The sequence below is a fragment of the Danio rerio genome, chromosome 25 (genome assembly GCF_049306965.1).
Source record: "Danio rerio strain Tuebingen ecotype United States chromosome 25, GRCz12tu, whole genome shotgun sequence".
In the NCBI taxonomy this organism is placed as follows: Eukaryota; Metazoa; Chordata; class Actinopteri; order Cypriniformes; family Danionidae; genus Danio; species Danio rerio.
This window is the reverse complement of record NC_133200.1, coordinates 31,852,569-31,878,699: the sequence shown is the minus strand read 5'-3', so window position 1 is coordinate 31,878,699 and position 26,131 is coordinate 31,852,569. Positions and strand designations below refer to the sequence as shown.

General features: G+C 37.9%; 1 protein-coding gene across 1 annotated transcript in view; it reads right to left on the bottom strand.

The window, feature by feature from the left end:
- Positions 1–372: 372 nt before the first annotated feature.
- il17rel (interleukin 17 receptor E-like) overlaps positions 373–26,131 on the bottom strand; it is a 29,444-nt gene continuing 3,685 nt past the window's right edge. The window contains exons 2-18 of the mRNA XM_002666890.7: positions 25,909–25,936; positions 25,432–25,572; positions 24,965–25,071; positions 24,696–24,810; positions 24,474–24,518; positions 22,341–22,483; positions 22,179–22,250; positions 22,048–22,102; positions 11,936–12,096; positions 11,789–11,833; positions 11,271–11,328; positions 11,037–11,185; positions 10,671–10,736; positions 10,525–10,582; positions 3,492–3,614; positions 3,076–3,128; positions 373–589 (exon numbers count right to left, since the gene is read on the bottom strand). Coding sequence (XP_002666936.3) covers positions 581–589; positions 3,076–3,128; positions 3,492–3,614; positions 10,525–10,582; positions 10,671–10,736; positions 11,037–11,185; positions 11,271–11,328; positions 11,789–11,833; positions 11,936–12,096; positions 22,048–22,102; positions 22,179–22,250; positions 22,341–22,483; positions 24,474–24,518; positions 24,696–24,810; positions 24,965–25,071; positions 25,432–25,572; positions 25,909–25,936 — 1,428 coding nt within the window. The 3' untranslated portion in view covers positions 373–580. The remainder of the gene's footprint in view (positions 590–3,075; positions 3,129–3,491; positions 3,615–10,524; positions 10,583–10,670; positions 10,737–11,036; positions 11,186–11,270; positions 11,329–11,788; positions 11,834–11,935; positions 12,097–22,047; positions 22,103–22,178; positions 22,251–22,340; positions 22,484–24,473; positions 24,519–24,695; positions 24,811–24,964; positions 25,072–25,431; positions 25,573–25,908; positions 25,937–26,131) is intronic.

Sequence of the window (26,131 nt, the reverse complement as noted above, 5' to 3'; positions counted from 1 at the left end):
CCACCCCTCCCATCGGCACTGAGCCGAATCATCCAGGAATGTCATATAGTGTCTTTGCATCCTTAGGATCAGAAAAAAGTGTGTCATTTAGTATGACGGTGAACACCGGCGACAACATACTCGGTCGCAAAACAGCAATGAACCGACGCACAGGGTTACACAAGCGCCTGTAAGCTGACCACCCATTTGTGACCTAGATTTAAGCCTTACGTGAGAGAAATATCAACATGAGAAGGAAAAACTCATCCACACTGCTGACACAGACATTCATTTGTGTGCGACACCGCCCTCTGGTGTACAAAACTGATCACAAACGTTTGCAAAGCAAGAAAAATGACTGAAAATATTTATTGTCAAATAAGTTCAGCATTATTTTGGCTTACATTAAAAAAAATCAGTGTATTTACAAATGTTTTGTTTTTTGCTAATGGTATGAACTCACCTGCTGCATGATTCAAAAGAGACAATACATATATATTTACATATAATTATTCAGTCCTTACATCAAAGGATTTTTAAGAAATGTATGTTTTTCGAGAACTGTCCCACAATTCGCATCTCCACTTGCTGTGCAGACGTGTCACTGATTCTGTTAAAAGGAACATAAGAAATTTGTTTATATTTTTAATTACATTCATAACTAATACAATTATGTCGTATTTCTAACAGAAAGTGAGTCATGTTTGCTTTTCATGCATTATGCTATGTGGTTTCCAAAGTATTGTAATACAGTCATGAAATAGTTAATAAGGTCTCTTTTTTTCTTCTTTTTTTTATATTTCCTAAATGATGTTTAACAGAGCAAGGACATTTTCACAGTATGTCTGAAAATATATATTTTTTTGTTTTGGAGAAAGTCTTATTTGTTTTATTTTGGCTAGAATGTAAGCGGTTTTTATTTTTAAAACACCATTTTAGAGACAAAATTATTAGCCCCTTTAAGCTATATATTTTTTTCTCGATAGTCTACAGAACAAATCACTGTTATACAACAACTTGCCTAATTACCCTAACCTGCCTAGTTAACCTAATTAACCTGGTTAAGCCTTTGAATGTTACTTTAGGCTGTATAGAAGTATCTAGTCAAATATTATTTACTGTCATCATGGCAAAGATAAAATAAATCAGGTATTAGAAATGAGCTATTAAAACTATTATGTTTAGAAATGTTGAAAAAATCTTATCTCTCTAAGAAATTGGGGGGGAAAATAATCGGGGGGCTTAAAATTCACGGGGGCAAATAATTCTGACTTCAACTGTATATAACATCCAAGTTAATAATTGAATTTCACATATGTATATGTCACTTGCAGCATATAATTTGAAACATTGCAAAAATGCCACTTGTATATTTTCAAATATCTAAATATGTTCATTTATTTATTATATTCAATATATAGTTTAATCTAATATATTAGGGGTGTATTATTAGGGGTGTTTTCACATGAAGATTAATCCAAAATCCTCACATTATTTAAATCACATGTATGAAGCGTTAAAGCTTTCCTGTAGGTTATTCAGGATGGGGTGGGTTTCATTCATGTTTTCTCTTACTACTTGTTTGGCCTGCATCAATGCATTCAGTGTAAGCTGCACGATTAATCCTTAAAAGTTTGGGATCTCAACACCCACGCAATATAAATTATAAATGATGGTGATTTGGATATGTTTATTGATCATTTGAATCGCTGTATTTAAATCTGAAAGAGAGTCTTTAGTCATTGAGTTAGTTATGAAGTTAAAAACACAGTTGAACCTTAATAACAAAGTCAATAACACAGAAGCACTGGAATAACAGTTTATATTTTAGATAAAACCACTGATGTTTATATTAAAGATTAAAATCACTGTCATATGCTTAAAAGTGAAATTTGTAGGCAGCAATTACATTATTTGACCAAATGGTGGCGACAACCAGCTATAAAAAATGTGCCACCGAATAATTTTTTTTAAAATGATTCATTTAGCAATGAAGCTTTATGAGTGAATAACTGAATCATTTATTGAAAATGCGACTAAAAATAAATATTTTTAGGTTTTATGCATTTAGCATTATTAGCAACAGTAGTAGTACCAGTGAAATTTTCAAAGTATTAAATATGTTACTATTTATTTTCTATTCAGCTGATTATTTCTTCATTTTATTTTTAATGAAATTACAGGTTCTAAGTTTTGTTTGTTAAAACCAAAAGTGTCTAGCAGTATTGCTTTTGTAAGAAATGGAAAACAAATAACATTTGTCTCCTCACTTTTTGGCTGAAAAAAATGGCCCAATCCGTGACTAAAAAGCACTAAAGTGATCCGAACCGTAAGGTTTGTGATCCGTCACACCCCTAATATGTACACTTGAGGTCAGAATTATTAGCCCCTCAGAATTATTAGCCCAGTTTATTTTTTTCCATTTAACGGAGAGCAGATTTTTTCAACACATTTCTAAACATTTTAGTTTTAATAACTCATCTCTAATAACTGATTGATTTTATCTTTGCCATGATGTCAGTAAATAATATTTGACTAGATATTTTTCAAGACACTTTTTACAGCTTAAAGTGACCTTTAAAGGCTTAACTCGGTTAATTAAGCTAATTAGGTCAGGGTAATTAGGCAAGTTATCGCATAACTATGGTTTGTTCTGTAGATTATTGAAAAAACATATAGCTTAAAGGGGCTAATAATTTTGACCTTAAAATGGTTTTATTTATTTTTTTTAAACTGCTCTTATTCTAGCCAAAATAAAACAAATAAGACTTACTGTGAAAATGTCCTTGCTCTGTTAAACATAATTTGGGAAATATTTAAAAAAAAAAATAATAATAAAATAAAAGGGGGGCTAATAATTATGACTTCAACTGTATACATACACACACATATATATATATATATATATATATATATATATATATATATATATATATATATATATATATATATATATATATATATATATATATAAAGGTTTCCATTTGTGTTATTAGGGGTTGATTTGTAAACTTGAGGACATTTATTTTCATTTGTAAATTGCAGTAAGTATAGAGCTCAGCTTACACCATGAATCATGTGATTGTAAAAACCTACCATTCCCTGACACCTGAGTTTTTTCCAAAGTCTTCCTTTCTTCTCGTCTCCATCTAAAGAATAAGAAGTCAAAATAAACCACAAGATATTTCCTGGAAAAACTGACAGCCACAACCTGTATATCAGAGATTTTCATCTCTTTTATCGCAATACGTCCACACCCGATTCCTTTCTTAAGTGTATATGCAGGTTTGGAACTGGTAGTACCACTATTACTTATGCCTGAGGTTTACATTTGTCATTTGAATTACTAAATTATTACTTTTAAATGAGTTGTTAAAACGAATTGCTCTATACGTAATGGTTTATATACCATCTTTCTTTTCCAACACAATGTTTATAACTCCATGAACCATAAAATCTCACTATTTTCCTTTAGGCTAGCTAAAGGTGTGGCAAACCACAGTAACCTTTACCTTTTATCGTCAATCTACCAAACAAGACAACTGCCAGAATCACAGTCAGAAAAATGACAGCAGGAAGTAAGATCATCTCAATGTCCTCAGAGTGATCACTGTCCGGGTCATGGCACCAGTTTGCTGTGTGATTAAACAAAAAAGTGCACATCCTTAATAGAGCTTATAGTCTTAGTGAAATTAAAGAGAAACATACCAAGTGATACTGTTATATTAGCTTTTTTTTTTTGCAGTAAATTCTTACATTGCTACATTTTCACTGCTTTAACTCTACACAGAATGAGGTATTTTTTATTACTGCATGAGGTTCTGTATTTTTTTCAACGCATGTTATTATGGCCACAACTTTTTAATGAAAATAAGATCATGTTTGGTTTGTTACAAAAAAGCATGTAGCATTCAGTGTTTCAAACCTGTAGCTTTCCTGCACTTTGAAGTTTGTACGATTTTAAGTGATTCTATATTTACAACCCCAAATAATAAAAACAATTGGAACAGTGTGAGAAATGCAAATAAAAAAGAAAGCAGTGTTTTTCAAATCAACTTTGACTTGCATTTCGTTGCAGGCACTATGAACACAAAATATCTCATGTTTTATCTCGTCAACTTCATTTGCAAATATACATCCTTTCCTGTCATTCAAACCTGCGACACATTCCAAAAAACGGGACGGGATTAGTTTAGGGCTAGTAATCAGGTAAATTAGTTAAATGATGTTAAATAATGATGTGATTTGAAACAGGTGATTATAATCATGATTTGGTACAAAAGCAGCATCCAAGGAAGGTCTAATCCTTTAGGAGCAAAGATGGGCTGAGGATCGCCAGTTTACCAACAAATACGTGAGAAAATGATTGAAATGTTTAAAAACCGTTGTTCCTCAAAGAAAGACATGAATGACATTTGGATATTTCACCTGCAACAGTGCATAACATGATAAAAGATTCAAAGAATCTGGGGGAATTGCAATGCTTATTGCGTAAAGGACAAAGGTGCAAGCCTAAGCTAAACAACATTGATCTCCAATGCCTCAGGAGACACTCCATCAAGAATCGTCATTCATCTATAAGCGATAACACTATGGGCTTAGGACTACTTTGCCAAATCTTTGTCAAGTACACAATATGTAGCTACTTGGCAAAGGTAACTTGCAAAGTTTAAAGAGATTTTGGAAGGACGCCAATTTCAACAAACCACATTCTGCACACCTTACAAACACAGGTACTTGACTGGCATGTCTGCAGTCCTGACTTGTCTCCAACAGAGAATCTGTGCTGCGTTTTGAAGTGCAAAATGTGACAACCAAGACCCTGTACTGTTGCCCGCCTTTAGGACTTGTTTGCAGGAAGAATGAGACAAAATTACACCTGAAACACTTGGTGTCTTCAGTCCCTAAATGTTTTTTTAAGTGTTGTGAAAAGTCATGCCAACATTATAGAGTGGTAAGTGCTTTACTTAAATGTGCTGCAAGAACCAAAATTGGAAAACGTGTTTATTTTGGGGGGAAAAAATAAAGAATAGAAATCATAAAGAACACACTAAATACTGCTGTTGTATTATCAGGAATGAAATACAAGTCAAAATAAATTTAGAAACCACTTTTTTTATTTTTTATTCATGTTTTCCATACTTTCTTATTTCTGTAACTCGTGTTGGTCTTTAGATGTAAACTTTCCAGTTCTCACCACAGGCAGTCTAGTGAGTTCTTTGGCTTAGTTGCAAGGAGGACACACGGAGCTCAATCAGCAGGTATTAACCCTTGATTTATTAAACATTATAGGTCAGCCATAACAGATTATCTCGTGCGGTTTCTCTTGCTGCGTCCCAAATCGCATACTTATGCACTATTCTACGCCATTTTGTAGTATAAATAGTGTAAGTAGTGTGTTCACACTGAAAACTCTAAAAATAATAAGTGCACTTTAATTTCCCGGATGATGCACTCATTCAGCCGCTAAAATGAAGTGTGTAATGATGGACACTTCACGCACTCAACGACCGCAGGTTTGCTTACGTAGCGGAAGAGGCGGAGCTATCGGACGCACATGTTGAATAACTTTATTTATTTTGGATGGTGAGAACAAAATTCTTCTACGAGAGTGATTATAGTGCCTCCCGATGGTGAATGCGGCAACACTCACGGCAGGTAATATTTGATAATTCGGTCGTTTATTTCACTGATTTGGCAACCGTCAAACGTCAATAGGGAAACGGTTTGAATTTCCGCTTAGTAAAAAAACATTAGTGTGCCATTTGGGACGCCACAACATACATGTACTATCCTGTTGAGTGTGTAAGTGCATAAGTACATAGTGCATGAGTGCATAGTGTATAGTGTGCCATTTGGGACGCAGCTGTCTCCGTCTCCTCTCCCTCGCGCGCGCGCGCGCACGCGATCTCACTCACGGGTCTCTGATCCCGCGATACTATTCCCGAACTTTTTTAAAGGTACAGAACATTAGTTTCACTTTAAATTTCACTCCCTACATTTCCATACTGTCCTAAAATTTTCTGATTTGGATGCCCTTCCAGCCACAACCCAAGACTGGGAAACATTCATAAACTCTTGCATTCACACATATGCTACAGCCAATTTAGTTTACACAATTCACCAATATCGCATATGTTTGAACTGTGGTGGAAACCGGAGCACCCGAAGAAAACTTAAAACACTACAAATCACTGGATCAAACGTTTCACCATTTTAGCAAGGTTTGTCTGGATACTTTTTGTTTCAGTCAGATTGAAATAGCTGTGATTGTTTACACTCCTTGAGCTCACAGTGCAAATGAATGTGAAACAGACACCCAGTCCCTCATCATGACAACTTGGAAAAGCAATCATTTCTGACACTGTTTTGATCATCAACAGCAGTATTTCAGTGTGCAATATGCCATTTAGCAATCTCTGTCACTGCACATGCTCAAAATTTCCAATCAAGTTAAGTCTCGATCAGATTTGAAAAGGTTAAAGGTGCAGTAGGTGATTGTCTTCAGAAACATTTTTTGTTGAGCTGGTTGAAAGTCTCTTCACTGTCCAATAGTAATGATTACAGTAAATGATCTAAATGTGTTTATATGTATTTTTATATTCTGGGTAAAGCATAAAACAAAAAAATGTTCATCTAATTAAATAGAGTCAGACCGACATCTCCCATAATTCCGATAAGCAGGTCAGACTGTCTGTCAACATATGTAAATTCCGACTTCTGCACATCTGTTCACACAGATCCGCCATTAGCACGTGCCCGTCTGCATCACAAACGCATGCGCGCGAGCGAGACAGGGCTAAGGTTAGAGTGTGTTGTTTTATGAATGACTTATATGAACAGACGTGTTGTTCAGCCACTGAAATCTCCCAGTCAAAGATTGATGTGATTATTCTCAGTTTCATTAGGTTCTTTGACAGAATCTATAATGTAGATTTATATTTAGTTTAACAACAAAACATCAGTAAATAGCGCTACTCCGCCTAACCTGCTTTATTGAGCTGAAGTTGCTTTTATATTCACATTGGGTCATTTTTGAACAATGACAGCCTTCCTATACTGTTTACCATGCTACTCTGAATATTTACTCTGAAATAGCATGTAAGTGTGGCAAAGTAATAAATGTAATTCCTGCACGGCGCTGGCACTAACTAACTGGCGAATGACATGAACTAGTGGGTTGTCTGTCTGCTGATTTCAGGGGATGTGACTTTGAATCACAGTCCCTCCCCGCCGTCCAAAGATAATATGCTAAGCGGTTAGCATTTTGGCAGATCACCTACTGCACCTTTAAATCAACCTCTACTGTCCAAAATTTAATCAGATTTGGCCAATTTATTCAGATTATTGCACTCCACTATATATTTTTTTGGATTGGACTATGTCCAATTACAAGCAGATTGCTTGGGTTCATGTTGTTTTATACCCCCAGTATAGCTGATTTAGAAGCTGCTGCAGCTACATGACAATTTTATCAAATATTAGCTTGACTGCAGTTCAACTACTGTATCTCACTGTCTCTGATGAATGAGATCATTAATGCCTGGTTTGTGTGGTGACAGTACATTAAGCAGGACATGCAAATGCCCTCCTACCATTCATTGACCTTGAATAGCAACTTTTTATGGCCACTCAATCTATGAAAAATATTTATGTGGAAGCTGAACAGCATCACTGTGTTCACAGCAGTTTATGCTGTCATTATTGATCTTACAGATATTCTAATAGTCCTATATCTTTCAATTCTACATGTTTTAATTCTTTAAAGTCTAGCTTTAATTCTGTGCACTCACAATAACAACAAAACATTGCATTTAGCAAAATAATTAAACGGGAAACTCGCAGCTGGCTGCCCATGAGCCATTGCCTGCCATCTGGATACAGAGGAGTTCAAGACCATCCACCGAGGGGAAACCAGTGCTGCTGCCAGGCATCGCGAGTGAGGGTCAGCTGAATGAGGGTCAGCTGTGAGGGTCAGTAGTGTGTTTTGGGACTGGACTTAGCTATTTTTTTATTTTATTTCTTTTCGTAGCCAGCAGGGCAGCCATGGCCTAATGGTTTAAGTTGGACTTGTGATCCACAAGGTTGCAGGTTTGAGTCCCGGCACCAGTTGTAGATAGGTAGGCTTGGGTACTGAAGCCCTATTATAACCGTTACGCACCAAACCAAATCAGCATATAAAATTCGGTGCCTAATTTCAGTGTCACTGCTGCTGCAACAAGGGCGTAAGCAGCATCAAGGGGTGCATCAAAGGCACAGATAGATGTGTGTTGTATCACACTATCTCTAAACATTTAATTCTAAACAACTTTGAGGAATACGGACACTGTCATTGATGGAGAGGCGAGGGTGGCTGATCGCCAACTAAGGAGTGGGGCGCACTTTCATTCGTTTTTGAGTGGCATTCAAGAGAAAAAAAGAAGCATTACGTGTTATAGCACAAACAGTTAGGTGCATACATCGACACAATTTTAACAGTTTTGGCTCTATACACCAACATAATATATTTGAAATGAAACAATGAAAATGTGCCTCCCACTTGTTAAGGGACCAAAAGTAATTGGACAATTGGCTTCTAAGCTGTTCCATGGCTAGATGTGTGTTATTCCCTCATTATCCCAATTAAAATGAGTAGATAAAAGGTCCAGAGTTCATTTTAAGTGTGCTATTTGCATTTGGAATCTGTTACTGTCAACTCTCAAGATGAGATCCAAAGAGCTGTCACTATCAGTCAAGCAACCAATCATTAGGCTAAAAAAACCATCAAAGAGACAGCAAAAAACAGTAGGCGTGGCCAAAACAACAGTTTGGAACATTCTTGAAAAGAAAAAATGCACCATTGAGCTCAACAACACTAAATAACCTGGAAGACCACAGAAACAACTGTGCAGGGCGACCAAAGAATTCTTTCCCTGGTGAAGAAAACACCCTTCACAACAGTTGGACAGATCAAGAACCCTCTCCAGGAGGTAGGTGTATATGTGTCAACAATCAAAAGAGGACTACACCAGAGTGAATATAAAGGGTTCACCACAAGATGTAAACCATTGGTGAGCCTCAAAAACAAGATTAATGCCAAATAAGTGTTGTAAAAAAGCCTTCAAAGTTCTGGAACAGCATTCTATGGACAGATGAGATCAAGATCAACCAGAGTGATGGGAAGAGAAGAGTATGGAGAAGGATCATGTGACATGGTATGGGCATGTATGGCTGTCAGTGGAACTGGTTCTTTTGTATTTATTGATGATGTTACTGTTTACAAAAAGCAGCAGGATGAATTCTGAAGTGTTTCAGGCAATATTTTCAGCTTAAGCCAAGTGCTTTAGAACTCATTGGTCCGCACTACAGTGCAGATGAAGAATGACCCAATGCATATTGCAAAAGCATCCAAAGAGCTTTTGAAGGAAAAGAAGTGGAATGTTATGCAATGGCCAAGTCAATCACCTGAGCTGAATCTGATTGAGCATGCATTTAACTTGCTGAAGACAAAGCTAAATAGAAAACTCCCATGAATAAGCAGGAACTGAAGACAGTCACAGAAGAAATTGAGACTCATCAGACCAGGCAATGTTTTTCAAACCTTCTGTGGTCCAATTTTTGAGCCTGTGCAAATTGTAGCCTCAGTTTCCTGTTCTTAGCTGACAGGAGTGGCTCCCAGTGTGGTCATCTGCTGCTGTAGCCAATCGCCTCAAGGTTGGACGTGTTGTGCACTCAGAGATGCTCTTCTGCATACCTCGGTTGTAACGAGTGGTAATTGAGTTACTGTTGCCTTTCTCAAACCAGTCTGGCCATTCTCCTCTGACCTCTGGTATCAGTATCAATATTCTCTCTTTTTCAGACCATTCACTGTAAACACTAGAGATGGTTGTGCGTATAAATCCCAGTAGATCAGCAGTTTCTGAAATACTCAGACCAGCCTGTCTGGCACCAACAACCATGCCACGTTCAAAGTCATTTAAATCACCTTACTTCCCCATTCTGATGATCAGTTTGAACTGCAGCAGATCATCTTGACCATGTCTACATGCCTAAATGCATTAAGTTGCTGCCATGTGATTGGCTGATTAGAAATTTGAGTTAACAAGCAGTTGGACAGATGTACCTAATAAAGTGACCGGTGAATGTAAATGAACTGAATAAGCTAAATTGCTTACAATGCATAAGTGTGTGTGTGTATGTGAATGAGAGAGTGTATGGATGATTCCAAGTGCTAGGCTGCAGCTGGAAGGGCATCCGTCGCATAAAACAGATGCCAGAGTAATTGGTGGTTCCTTAAGCTCTGGCAACCCCTGATAATCAGGGACTAAGCCGAAGGACAGTGAGTGAATGGTTTAGTAATAAAGATTTAATTATTCGACTAAAGACAACATTTTTTAGCCCTAACAATTGCTATATTGTGCCTACAATGTAGTTACCAAATTGTATAGCTTGTGATGTACTGTAGTTACATCTGTAGCAACAGTAGCTGTTTATAGTTCATAGTTAAGCTTAAAATTATAAGTAGCTTTAACTTGTAGCCTCCACAAAACACCACTATATACTTACGACACTGCAAGTCGCATTGAAGTACAGGGACTGAAAAGAGTACATCCACCCTCTGGACCTTTTAAGAAAACATGAAAATTGACAATGAAATAAATCCAACACGATTTATCAAGCAATGTTATTGTCACACTCCTTTGTTGCCTTACCTGGATGCAAACACACACTTTGCACGCACTTTCAGACAAGTTGAAAACTGTGGGTTTCGTTTTGTCCTAGAAAACAAATAAGTGCTGCCGTGACATCAAACAAGCTTAAACAAGACTGCCCTTGAGTTTTCCTTAGAACAGACCCTTTTCTATGCAGTGTCAGCAGGTACAAAGCAGGTGAAAAGTTTTACTTTGACAAGGGAGTTGCTATCAGCGAATGCCTTAAGGCATGCTTTAAAAAGATGAATAAGACAGCACAGAGAAACAAAATAATAGGAATAAAAAACATCTGTATGACATCATGTACATTTGCTTTGAAGCTTTCATAACACCTACATGTTGGTAATCCTGCTCAAGGCTCCTTACCACAGAAAGAGTTTTCAAGTTGCTTCCTTCAATTGATTTGCATTGAGAAGGTTTCATCTCACAGATGGAAACGGAGAAGTTGGCTTTCACCCACGCTGATATCTCTGCCCATTGCTGACCATCTTTAAATGCCATCTTTGCTGTCCAGACTTGTCAAATAAAAGGATATTTAGCCTTCATACATCACGTAACGCAAACAAACTGCTGGTTAAAGCTGTATTGTTACTTACTTACCTGAGAAATTCCCTTCGGAAAAAGGACATCTAATCCATGTTCCCACTTCAGTAGTAAACTACAAAAAAGGCTTACATTACAATCCAACACAAAAGTTTATTTTCTGTCACAGAAATATAATTATTCTTAATTTATTTATCAATAATTCACAATTATTCATAATTTATATGAAAGAAAATAACATTTAAAATCATTTTGTTTCTTGTCTAAACAACTCCGAAATTTCCAACCTCCAACAAACACACTCACATATTGAAAAACTAATGCAGGTAACATAAAATCAGAACCGTTGCCTGTCCAATCTTGAATTCTTTGCTAGCTTTCTAAGTTAGTTATTATTCTAATGCATGTTGGTGAACTGAACAGCCAATCAGAGTCTCCCGCAGGCGGTGGCGTATCAGATGCAACCAAATCTACCAAAAAACCTCCAACTGGGACTGACTAGTGCTGTCAATGTTTTCCATAACGATAAATTTTCATTTACAGATGAAAGTAAATATGCCGTAAAAACATCCCACCTTCGTGCAAAGTGCAGGGTGTGGATCCACAGAGGAGAATACCACCTGAGGTAAAAACAGATAATTATGAAAGACTTCCTACAATCATCAGGTATGACTTCAGGTGTGATAAAAAAGGAACAAAGGATTAAATAACAGATAACATACTTTTTGTCCATCTGAATGAAATGCCTCTCCAATGTCTCGGCAGCTTTTGCTTCCATCGGCATGACACAGAGACACTAGCACTTTGACAGGACACAGCGGCTCCCATATCAACTCACCCTTACGGAGGTCATAGGTTATGCCTGACCACAGCTCTTCGAAATCTGTTTAGAAATTATATATTGGCAATTACAAAAAATCAAAACCATATTCAAAGTGATTTAAAGGAACATACACAACACATGCTCACTCTGAAGATGTATATATGTTTCTGGAGATCACATATTATGTAGCCAGAAGTACGTATGGCGGCATTTCATTTTTAAAATGAACACTACGGGTCAGTATAACGCTGTTTCTTTTCACGCTTACATCAGTATGGACGGCTTTCCAACTATTACCAGTTTGTCCAGTAAGCTTGCTATGTACATCGGTGGACGTGAGACACAAAAAGTAGACGGAGTTTGAGTCTGGAACGGTTCCAGAAAGCAGGTAAGAAAAAAACATAATCCAAAAAATAAAATAAACAAGTAAATAACAGGGCTGTCGCCTCACTGCAAGAAGGTCACTGGTTCGAGACTCGGCTGGGTCAGTTGGCGTTTCTGTGTGGAGTTCACATTCGCGTGGGTTTCCTTAGGGTGCTCCGGTTTCCCCCACAGTCCAAAGACATGTAGTACAGGTGAATTGGGTAGGCTAAATTGTCCGTAGTGCGTGTGTGTGAATGAGTGTGTATTGATGTTTCCCAGTGATAGGTTGCAGCTGGAAGGGCATCCGATTCGGAAAAACGTGCTTTATAAGTACGCAGTTCATTCCGCTGTGGCGACCCCGGATTAATAAAGGGACCAAGCCGAAAAGAAAATGAACGAATGAATGAATCACAGGGTGAGAATGTGGGAAATGCGGGAATAGTGGGTTTATGCGGGAACAGCAGGCGTGAATAGCACTCACGAAAGAAATTTGAGATCTTAAAAAGCGTACACAGCGGCCTCTGGTGGATTCACAAAAACAAAAACTGAAAAAAAAAATTGTAGCTCCTGGGACTTATTTGGCACTTTCCAGAAATGTATATAGAGGTACGTTTTCAGAATGAGTCTGGGATGGATATACAGATTAATCATCTAAAGGTCAACATTTCAAGTTTCTGGAGACCACGAAATCATACCTGCCAACATTCCGATCATAAAATCTGGTTATTTTATCCGGTGGTGCACACAAAGTGAAGAGTGGGGGTGGGGCGAGGTGGTAGGTGTTTGCGCTTGACCGTGCGCACAAAGCGAAGAGCGGGGGGGAAGGTGACCACGCAGCAAGGAGCGGGTATGGAGCTAGCCGAACTGTACCAAAAAGCTGAGGAGCAGGGGGCGGGGGGTTGGGGGATGAAGGGATTCCAGGAGTTTTCCGGGAGGCAGAACAATAGGGGAGAAGGGCGGTTGATGGGTCTATAGAAGAAGTTTCCTGGGGAAACCGGGACTGTTGGCAGGTGTGCACGAAATACGTGCCAGGATGTACGTAATTTTACAGTTTTTGTTTTCGCAAATCCATGAGAGTGCGATATGTGGGTTTTTTTGTATTTCGAACGTCTCTCAAGAGTGCCGTTCACACCGGCGCTGTTCTCGCGTAAATCCCCCAAGAGGCCGCTGTCGAACAAGACAGTCTGTTTGACTGACTGAATGATTGACTGGCCAACCGGCCAATCGACTGACCCACCCTCCTACTTACTTCCCTTAACCCAACCAACAATTTACAAAAGCCTTTCAGAAAAAGAAAAGCCTTAGTCTGATTTTTACCACGTTTTCGGATTTTACCACATTCTCACCCTGTTATTCACTTGTTGACTTTATTTTTTTTAATCTGTTTTTGTCTCACCTAATTTCTGAAACCGCTCTTCCCCGGGACTTGAACCTGTTCGTCGTCATCATCGTGGTCAGCTCCTCTCAGCATCTAAATCCGCCGATGTACACGGCGAACTGGTTTCAGCGGGAAAACCCTCCACACGGAGGTAAGCAGTCAGCCGGTGAGCGCAAAGAGGAATGGCGTCATACTCCCTAGCATTCACTTAAAAAATCAAATGCAGCCATACAAACCTTCGGCTACATAATTTGCAGTCTCCAGACACGTCCACGGGACTACGTTTTCAGTATGAGTCTATTTGTTTTAAGACACCAAAACAATCCTTTCTGTACTCATCATTTAATCATCTTTTTCATTTTTTTAAAAGTGTTTCCCCCTCACAATTAAATGTTTAGTTCACAAAAAAGCAAAATACAGTTATTAATTAATAGATAAATCTAAAGAACATATATGAAGATATTTTAGATTAAATCTGAGAGCTCTTTCTTCCATTTACAGCAATGGTCTTAAGATGTTCAGACAAGGAACCGAAAACATTGACTGCACTAACAATGTGATTATTTCCAATAATCAGTGTAAGGGCTTAATCGCAATATAACATGCTAGGAGCAAATCTCTTTATCCCGTTTGCATGCAATTTCCATTATTCATATTATCGCCTCAGAATTTTCTTACCGCTATAATTCACATGGCTCACTGCACAGCACAAATGATAGACTTGTAGGTGACAAGAGAGTGGGTGTTACTGACCGCAGTTTTAATTTATGTCCATCTAATGCAAAGCACTTTGTATGGTTGCATTCCGTGCTTTTTAGAAATGCCACTTCATCTGGGTTTGTCATTGCTGCCATCGCATATTTCTCACTGTGTGTGCATTAAAAAAATGGGGGTGGCAGAGACTTGCATTTAACAGAATGGGGTATAAACAGAAGTATGCAAGAGGGACTTTTCATTTTCAGTAACCTGGGTCAAGTGCTTCCGATGACCTGTATGCAGTTATAAAATCAACGCGTTTAAGGGTTGTTTTCCTTGAAAATTAAAGATCCCCACTGCCTGATTGATATACAATATAATGGGGGTCTCAGAATATGCAAGAAGCACCACATTAAATTACATTTTCCCCAGCTATGTCTTTATAAGAATATAAACATTTATTTTATCCCAGGATTTTCAATGGAGTTTCTGCACTCACCTGCTGATCCTGACAACACTAGCGGTTAATCGGCTTTTCATCATGTTTATGCTTGAACAACTAAATAAATGACTTTTATTACGGTACAACATTGATGCTGTAAAACAAGCTGTATGAAACTGAAAATATTCATATTAACCGTTCACCGGAAGTTTAATGGTATGGGAAGAAACACTAGCTCTGCATATACCCTAATCAGCAATTTAGAGAAAGAACTTGATGATCAACGAATGAGTCCACAAGAGTTTCCTGTTCATGCACCTGACCAGTGGAGTGAACCTCTTTGAAAGCACTAAGCACATTGATTAAGCTGTTTACATGCATGAACACTTTAATTCAAATCAGCGTATGCCACCTACGTTAATAAGATTATGCTTACATGAGCTTAATTGTATTATTAAGATTGAATTTTTGCATTAGGTTGTTAAATGTATTAAATCTGAAATAGCTCACTCATTATTGTGCGTTGTACACTCGGGTAGGCTGGTCTGCTTTGTTCATTCATAGGCTCAAGCACTGGCATATCTTTGTTTATAAAGCTGTTCTAGGTTTACTCCCCTCATATCTCCGAATTTACATTTGTAAAAGCCCTGTCGCTAGCTATAGCCTTCAGGAAGTTTATTTATTGTCTGTACCAGTGGTGCGTACTGAAATGATAAAAAGGCTTTTAAATATGCAGCACCTTTTGCATGGAGTAACTTCCAAACAAAGTTGCAGTTTAAAGAGTTGGTTTCACTACATGCTTTAAAAAACGGTTTCAAATGAGTTTTCAACATTGGCCTGTAGACAGTGGTGGAATGAGTACTGAAAATTCATACACAATTTAAAGTACCATTATTCGCCAAAAATGTAGTGCTAGTAGAATAAAAGTATCTGTTGTAAATATTTCTCAAAGTTTGAGTAAAAAGTAGCCCTTTCAAAAGTACTCAAGAGTAGTGAGTATTGCGCTTAAAAAAGCTGATGTAATCTGTGGATGTGTGTAAACGTAACATTCTGTAGTGCATTTAGTTATTGCTGGCCTGTCTTTGAGTTCTCAACTCGGTTTTCATTTCCAAATAAAATGCAAAGTCCGTTGTGGTACAAAGTCAATCTGACATCATATTGACGTCTTGTGCTTGCTACGTGTTCAAGGCCATTTCGGTCATCACACAGTAAACATCCGTCATCTTCCCATCAGTGACATGCATCTAAACAGTCTCTGGATCAATTTGTGTAAATGTTTTGGACATCTTCTTGGACACTTTTAATGCTTCCAAATAGTTTGCTGCAATTATAATTCGTCCATGTGTTGAGGTAGTTCATTATGTGGCGATTTACATGATTGGACAGGACTGATTTTTCTAATCCTCAGGAAAAAAAATAGTGGCAGCAGATTGACGAAAAGCAGTGGAGTAAAAGTACAGATACTGCACTAAAAATGTACTCAAGTGAAAGAACACATTTCTAAAACTACTTGGTAAAATACAGTTCCTGAAAAAAAAAACTACTCAATTACAGTAATTTGAGTATTTGTAGTTAGTTAATTTACACCCCTGCCTGTAGATGTTCTAAATAGTTAACTGTCATTGTATGTTTGTTTGTTTGTTTGTTTGTTTGTTTGTTTGTTTGTTTGTTTGTTTGTTTGTTAAACCAAATGTGAACTGGGGTCCGTTCATCATACCTCGCTTAAATGATCTAAGATGATTTGGCTAATTTGGTTCTTCAAACAAGTTCGCGAATCAGATTAGAATGTCTGGATGAACTGATCTGAGATCGCTGCGTGTGTTGTAAAGGACAAATCTATCGATCCTCGAAATCATGATCAGCAATGCAACAATTGGCTGACGCCACAGCAGCGTAATGACATCATCTGATTAATATTCAATTATCCATGTGAGCAAAATTACATCAAATTAGCAGTAAACGGTTTGTTAAATATGACACGCAATAACCTTCCACATTTGTTGTGAGCTGCAGGCTTTACACTTTCATGTGTCAAGAGTATTCATCATGTATTTCAATGCATATCAATGTATTTAGTTCAACATTTAGAAAAGATTTTCTTTATTATAATAGCCGTTTTTTTAATCGCTGTATGGAATAACTGGATGTTTACAAAAGCATTTTGATATTGGTAAAGACGTCTGCAACTTTTGTTAAGCATAATCACTGGCATATTAACTGCCAAAACATGTTTATGACTGCATATGTATTATTTCTTTTTTTTTTTTTTTGTCACAAATTGTGCATTTCTATTATCATATACAATTTGTACTAAAGCGATCTAAAAAGTTCATATCAATGTTTTCTCTTTGCACCACCAGGTGGCAGTCTTTGTACTTTCATTTCGGGGTGCAGATTGCTTAAGTTTTATTAATATGTATAACTTTATTTATTTTATTAATAACTATAACTTTATATATATAGTTAAAAATATTTACTATTTTCCCAAGTGTATAACTACTACTGTAAGAAAATATCAGATTCGGAACATACTTTCTCTATTATCTTTGCTTGAACTGAGCCGATCTAATCCTGTTTATATGAATTGAACCTGCTTCCGATCAGGTTTGAGCTAGCAGAACTGTTGCTATAACAACAACTCTCAGATAAGCTTTAAAGAACGGAACGATGCTGGATTGTGTCAAACCGTCAATATCCAAATCCAGCTACCTGAGTAATCCCCGTACGAAGAACGGACCCCTGTATACTGCCTAATCTTGGCCTGGACACTCATGTAGGGATGCAACGATTTTAATTTTTGGCCGATGAATATAGTCTAAGAAATAACCTCAGTTTCATGGTAATCGCGATTCTTTGCATTCGTTGATTTCAAAACCCCACTAGTTTAAAACTAAAATTATTTTACATTTGGTTTTGTAGTTCAGACCTAAATGCATATTTGTTGCCATTTTAAAAGTTAATTTGATTGACTATATAAAAATCTGTGGATATTATTGATGCACTTTTTGGGTGTTTTTGGTCATTATCGATGCATTGTCATTGTCTTGTCACGCTCACGCCTTGCGTTGACACGCTGCTTCTGCATGCAGTACAAAAGCTCTAATCTGTTAACATGGATAAAAATTAAAAAAAACACGCTGCTCACACTTGCCATGTGAAACAGGCTTGAGTTTTTCAGCACTCTCTCTGAAAACACTTGATTAAACTCGACTTGCGGATCGACACTCGCCACATGATCGCTCTCATCGGCGCCAATATTTGTAAGTGGGTTTGCAAACTCTTTGTACTTTCCATTGCTTCTTCCTCAAACTTCAGCCGTATGCAGTTTCCACGGTCACAAAAGCCCCCTGCCATCTCAACTAGGTGTGCCTGAAAAGCGTAAAGGTGTTGCGTGCGCTTGCATGTCCCTCCATTGAACATAACAAACTTGAATGAGCTTGCCTTAATTAATAGCCTCCGTCATAGTCAGTCCAGTGTGCGTGGTTATTGGTCTAGCTACTTTGTTTACTTGCTGCAGTTTTGTTCCATGCAAAAAAACGATGTTGAGAAGCCTTTACGATTAATTAACCGTGACGAATTAAATCGCGGTTAATAGTGAAACCGGTTAATCGTCGCATCCCTACACTCGTGTAAAAGAGATTTTTAATCTCAATGTTCTTTTCCTGGTAAAATGAAGGTTATAATATTAATAATAAATGTATTGCCAAAATCCCATTATAATAATATTAGGATGATTCATGTAAACATGCTCAACATCTAAACATTCCATGTGACTTCAATGGCTTAACTGTGATCATATGAATCTCCAAATAGATGCACCTTGTTCAGGGGTGCATTAATGCACAGTCTTATAGAGGATGCAGCCCAGGGACCCATCTCAGTGAGGGGCCTATTGTCTGCACAATATAATAATAATGCACTTATTAAAAATTATAAATATTATGGGAGTCACAGTGGCGCAGTGGGTAACACGATTACCTCACAGCAAGATGGTCACTTGTTCGAGCCCCGGCTGGGTCAGTTGACGTTTCAGTGTGGAATTTGCATGTTCTCCTCATGTTCATGTGGGTTTCCTCCGGGTGCTCCGGTTTCCCCCAAAGTCTAAAGACATGCTCCATAGGTGAATTGTATAAGCTAAACTGGCCATAGTGTTTGTGTGGTTCCCAGTGTTGGGTTGCAGCTGGAAGGACATCCTCTGCATTAAAAATAAGCTGGATAAGTTGGTGGTTCATTCCGCTGTGGCGACCCCTGAATAATAAAAGGACTAAGACGAAAAGAAAATTAATGAATGAATGATATAAATATTATTTAAATTATTCTAGAAGTATGACAAGGCAGTGGCGCAGTAGGTAGTGCTGTCGCCTCGCAGCAAGAAGGTCGCTGGGTTGCTGGTTCAGTTGGCATTCCTGTGTGGAGTTTGCATGTTCTCCCTGCCTTCGCGTGGGTTTCCTCTGGGTGCTCCGGTTTCCCCCACAGTCCCAAGACATGCGGTACAGGTGAATTGGGTAGGCTAAATTGTCCATACTGTATGAGTGTGTGTCGGAATGTGTGTTTGGATGTGGGTTGCGGCTGGAAAGGCATCTGCTGCGTAAAAACTTGCTGGATAAGTTGGCGGTTCATTCCGCTGTGGCGACCCCGGATTAATAAAGGGACTAAGCCGACAAGAAAATGAATAAATTAATGTTTCTAGAAGTATGCTGATAAATGTTTCAAAATCCGTATGGCATTTTTGAAGCAACGTCAAAACAAATGTCTTCAACCGTTCCTGCAATGTACAAATCAGATCCTTAGCGCCAAAATAAACAGAAAAAGCTCTTCAAAACAGATCAGGCCATGATCTAACGTGTTTATAGCCTACTGTGACTGACAGATTGGTAGAAGAGCTGAACCACAGATTCAGGTCATATGACACTGTAAACCAGTGCTTTTGCTTTTTCAATTAACATCCTCTCATTAACCCCTTTCACACATACAGACCTTTCCGGAAAATTACCGGCAATTTTCCGAAAAGGTTGTATGTGTGAACAGGCCCTTTTTGAAAATACCGGTAAATTCGTTCTGGCTATTTTCCGGAAAGAGAAGTTGTAACATTACCGGTAATTTGCCGGAATGCTGCGCTGTGTGAATGCAGAAGGAAGATTGCCGTAATAAGCGCGTCCACGTCTAGAACGGGCTGACGTGAGACACCTGCTTTAGCCAATCAGAACAGTCAGACGCATTCACGTGCGCGCGGTTTATGAGAATAAAAGCCTTTGAATATTTTTTCTTTAGCTGCTAGATGTTAGTCAGATAATGTTTCTATGTTCCTTCTTAATGCTAACTGTGTAAATAATTATCGATAAAATGTTTATGATAATCCGTTGTTTGTTTACCTTCAAGCTTTGCGTGTGCCCGTGAGCGCCCATAGCGCCAGCACACACACATATCATGAACATCTCGACATGCGAAAGTGTTACCCTATGTTTTCATTAGAGTTGTACTCAATACTGATCCATCGGAAGAGTTTGTAATGTAGTCAAATGTTTACAAACACAAGCGCAGCCGTTTAGAGGTCATTTCTGGTTAATGATGTCAGAATTTACCGGCATTTTGCGATGGATGTGTGAATGCTCTTTTCCGGAAAAATTCCGTAACGTCCTCGCCTGTGTGAACAGCGTTTTTTTGAATATACCGGTAAAGTAGTTCCGGAAATGTTCCGGATATTTACCGGTATCACTGTGTGAAAGGGGCTAATGACTCCAGAAGAGCTGTGTTTATCTGCAACTAAAATGCTAAATAAATAGTACAGAAACCGGAAAATGGACTTAGTAGATGTACTTTTTCATTTTAAAGCATTCAGCCAAAATGAAACCAACACCACATTAAGTGCTCTCATTACAATCACAAAATGACTAGTGTTGAGCAATGATTAAAACATTTCATACAGATTAATTGCATGTTTTTTTTCTGCGACACGCTTGACTATAGGGTGGCACTAAGGTTAATATTATTAGGTTTTTATTATTGCTATTCTCAAAGATATGGTAAAACAACAATAATATTATTAGACCTATGTAGGTCTGCTATTGGTTGAAATGCTAAATTTTGTATAGACTTGGAATGGTTGACCTAAACTGACTTTAAGGGCTCTATTTTAACAATCCATGCACAAAGTCCAAAGCTCAGGGCGCAAAAGCATTAAGTCCGAATCCACTTTTGCTAATTTAAGGGGAAAAAATCTGCATTTCGCATGGTCTAACAGGGTTGAGCTTATTCTCTTAATGAGTTATAGGTGTGTTTTGAGAATAAACCAATCAGAGTCTCATCTCCCATTTCCTTTAAGAGCCAGCTGCGTCTCTCGATAATGCATTTGCTATTTTCATGACAGACGTTGTAAGTGGAAAAACTGAACACTTCACTAATAAGAAAACAGCTAAACAGAGCATCTACAGCACGAGGATAAGTGATGAGGCTCCTCATTTTTTACTTTCACTCTTACGTCAATAGTGAAACGTGATATACGCACAGATATCCATTAGCCTATACATAATTAACTTTGTTAGTTAAGTGCAAATATTTGTTTCAAAACTATTTCTAAATCCAGTTCTATTTTCCAGCAAATTAATAAATGACCAATAATAACGAAGTGTGGTCAAAAAAAATGAGTTATATCCAAATACACATGCTTCATTTAGTCTAAAACCTGACAGGTGGGCAAATCTAAGCTTGTTTTTAATAAAACAAATATAAATCTGCAAATAATAAATAAAACAGCTACTAATAATAACATTATACAAAAGCAAATTGTTATGAATAAACTGAAAAAGCCCCCCGAGATGAAAAAGGCAAGGAGGAGGCGGTTTTTAAATTTATGTAGACTAGAAAATAATATGTTTTGTAATATTTTAATCCTTTATTTATTTATTTATTTATTTGCATTTTTCTGTGAACTAAATGTTTCAAGTCATTCTAGACCACAAATAAAGACATTACTGCATATTTAAAAGGACATGAAAGTAATTAAATGATCCCAAACTACTGATTTGATGGAATAATGAAAACCGCCATCATTATTAAACATAGATGTATAAGAATTGAGGTCTTGTAGTTCATCTAGCTATCATTTGTTTTGAATATAGGGATTTTTACTCACTGTTTTTGAATGGACACACTTGAACTCTTCGCGCATCTACTTTGGCAGGCCAACCCTGAAATAAAAGAAATGATTTGTGTAACAGGTGTGCTGCATGTTCAGATCCTCTCCACAGAATAAAGCTTTCATACCTCAATGCACAAACAGGGTAATGCTTTGGAATAATGAAGTTGTACGCTTCTCTGTAGATGTTGTGGTTTTACCTGAAAGACAATGCAAAGCACAAAATTGTCAAATGAAACAATGGCAAAGTCTTTGAAAAACTTGAGGGGAAGTGTGTTTTCAGTTCTTACTGTTTTGTGTGTCCCTTCCCCTGCACAGATGACATTGCGTTTATGGCAGAGCCTGAGATTATACTCTGTGTCCTCAGGAGCTCCAGTCACTGTCACCGAGAACAGTTTCTTGGCTTTATCTACAGTGTATGCCAGCTTCCCAGCTACAAACAAACACAAACTGTTCAAGTTTTTCACATCGTGTATCTGTCTATTACAGTTTTTCTCAGTCGCTTTGGTGCATTTCTCACTACACAATTTACATTTGCACAACAGGTCATGCATTTCTCAAAACAATTAGTCATTTGTGCACATCCTAGTAGCAGTTTCTCATTCTTTTCAACAAATTGCGAATGCTTTTGGACATGCATCAATTGCTTTCATACAACTCTCTACTGTTTATAACATTATCATCTGCTTATGTCATGTCAGTCAAAATGAACTAAACTTATGAATGCTGAATAGTCATTCCATATAAAACTAACAGTCCTCATTTCATTACTTGAGTCATTACATACAAAAATGTTGAACTAGCTGTCAAAATCTGTCAAGCAAATTTTATAAAACAAATTTAAATTTTTATTTTCCTGAAAATGTCTTTAAAATTGAACAATTTGATGAATGATTTAGGGTGCTTTCACACCTGTGAATCGATTCAGTTGTTCCGAAACAGAGATTACAATTGTTACATTGTTGCTCTTTGCTATTGGAGCGGTTCGCTTTCACACTGCAAAGTTTCTAAACGGACCAAAAGAGCTAAAACAAGTCACGTGCGAGTAAACTCTCCTCACATTGGTCAGAGTGTCAGGGTTTAATTTGCAGCGTCCCGCGCTGAGCTGTCAGGAGAGGTGGTGGTTTGGTTGTGATTGACAGGGTGCGCGCGCGACGTGTCTGAGGAGAGACGCGGTGGTGAGGGGTGAGAAGGGTGCGCGACGATGCCTATTTAAGGACCAGGAGGGAGACGCAAGATTGCCAAGAGTTCATCACTCGTTTGCGGGCATCCGGAGACTCGCGAAACTTCCCGCCCAACTCATAATTCTCTCTTCATATAGCCGTAAGCCTATTACATATCAATAAAACACTGTGATATAACCGCGCTCGGATCAGATCGCTTTCTCACTGCAATCGAACCGCTCCAGGGTTAGTTTCAGTCGAGCCGAGACCACCTCATTCAAGCGATCTCGGAGCGATTACTTTGACGCGGAACAGAGAGCGATTGCCCTGTTCACATATGCCAAACGAACCGCGCTAACTGGGCAAACGAGATACATTCCGAAACAAAAGTGTAGGTGTGAAAGCACCCTTACATACAGTATGTTGTATGCTCAGTTCCAATAAGTACTGCAATATAGTTTACAGTTGTGCACACCTCTACCTAAAGGGAGTTTATGTTTGTTGTAAATAAGGGTGTATTTATTCTCTTGCACAATGCTGGGAATAAATTAGGATTGCAACGAGCAAATGCAGTAAATATGTGAAACATACATATTCAGTGTCTTGTACTCAGATACCTCACTAAGCAGTGATGTCTAACTTTACTGTAGTTTTCAAATGGCTGTGCAAATAGTGCTGTCTTGAGCATTTTCTGGAAGTGTCACCAAAATCAGACTTTTTTTTGCATTGAAAAAATGTAGAGAGAAAACTGTCATAATGGAAACAGGACTAAGCCATTTGACTATCTTGTTCATAAACAATGGTGTCAGGACTTTTCATTTTGATGACACTGACACTTTGATTAACATGAATACTTGCTTTTGAGGAAGGAACTATCCATTTTGAGCATGTGACACACTTTTGCAGGTTATCAGCTAGGTTTTGCAGTTTGTACTAATTGTTTTGAGAAAATCATTAAATGTTGTGCAAAAATGCACTAGTGTTGTGAGAAACACACCAAAGCGACTGAGAAAAACTGTAACATTGTTAGATATCATTCTATCTATTTGTATCTATCTATCTATCTATCTATCTATCTATCTATCTATCTATCTATCTATCTATCTATCTATCTATCCATCCATCCATCCATCCATCCATCCATCCATCCATCCATCCATCCATCCATCCATCCATCCATCCATCCATCCATCCATCCATCCATCCATCCATCCATCCATCTATCTATCTATTAAATATCTTTGATATAATGAAACTCACTGATGCATTCTGCAACTTCATCTCTGACACCTTCATGTCTGCAGTCTGTATTAGGAATAAAAGGGCAACGCATGTTTATTTATGCTGTTTGACTACATTTGCATATTATTTATAAATGTACAAACAACATTTTGTAAATATCATCTATAGATTACTAAATACATATTCAAATGCATCACAAGGAAGAAGTTCAAGGGGAAAGAAAACATTAAATACTGATACCAGGAACAAGATGTCTTTGTGACCACATGGCTTTACAGTAGTTTGGAATTGTTTTGAGAGTCACAAACAAATGCTGCCCGGGTCGAACAGGAACACATTTAAACCGTACATCAACCTAGAGGCAGAAACAAAGCTGTACACTCATACCAGGAAGCTTATCGTAGCATCTATGGTAAGATGACAGATTTATCTATTTGATAAAATCGTCAGTGGTTAGGGATCTATTTGCATACTGTAACCTCACATCAGGTAAACTTTTAAGACTTTACCTGTTTTCCTGTGACATTGAAACCACCAACTCGGCCGAATGTATAAATCTGGCAATGTCCAATCATTCCTGCAGAATCGGCACACACTGAAACCCCACGAATGTTACCTGGAAAACATGCGTAACGCCGTTCATTTTATGGGTGGTGGAAAGCGCTGACTCATTTTCCTCTCGCTGAATTAACATTTTAGTAACCAAGTTATTAATTATTTCGGCACGTTGTGGTTGGTTAATATTAGACTTTTCCTATTTTAGATTATTCAATGATTCACTTGCTTGTTATTGGTGTAGTCGTACAGCAGTCAGTGATCTAAGAATGACTCAGCAGGTCTACCTACTGTAAATAATTATAAAGCATGCTAACAGGGGTTGCTGAACTTTTACAGCATCACTGCATTAAATGAGTTCATTGAACACACATAGGGAAGCTGTCGGATGGTTTATTCATGCAAGCTGATTCATACATACCAGTAACATTTACTGATGTTGCCATCCTGAGCTGCAGTGAACATTTCCTCTCCTCGCACGCCAAAACAGTAGATAACATCACGTCATTGAAGACGGCACTGCTAATAGGCTGATTCCTGCAGTGAAATGCTGACAGTGGTGCTGTAAGGTATAAAATGTGTTATTGTAGATAGATAGATAGATAGATAGATAGATAGATAGATAGATAGATAGATAGATAGATAGATGGATGGATGGATGGATGGATGGATGGATGGATGGGTGGGTGGGTGGGTGGGTGGGTGGGTGGGTGGGTGGGTGGATGGATGGATGGATGGATGGATGGATGGATGGATGGATGGATGGATGGATGGATGGATGGATGGATGGATGGATGGATGGATAGATAGATAGATAGATAGATAGATAGATAGATAGATAGATAGATAGATAGATAGATAGATAGATAGATAGATAGATAGATAGATAGATACTCACAGTAAGCTCTGGGTTTACACTGTAGTCCCTGTTTTGAGAGATCAAAAAGATTTGACATTATGCCAAGGGTAAACTGTTTAGTGTCGTAAACTGATAGTGTAAACTGTTTTCATACAAGGACCACAAACAAAGGCTTTATCATTTAACAGGAAATGTGAATGTACTCTAAGGATAGTAAACAGGGGTTTCCCACTCACTTCTGACACCTTGAAAGTTCCTGGTT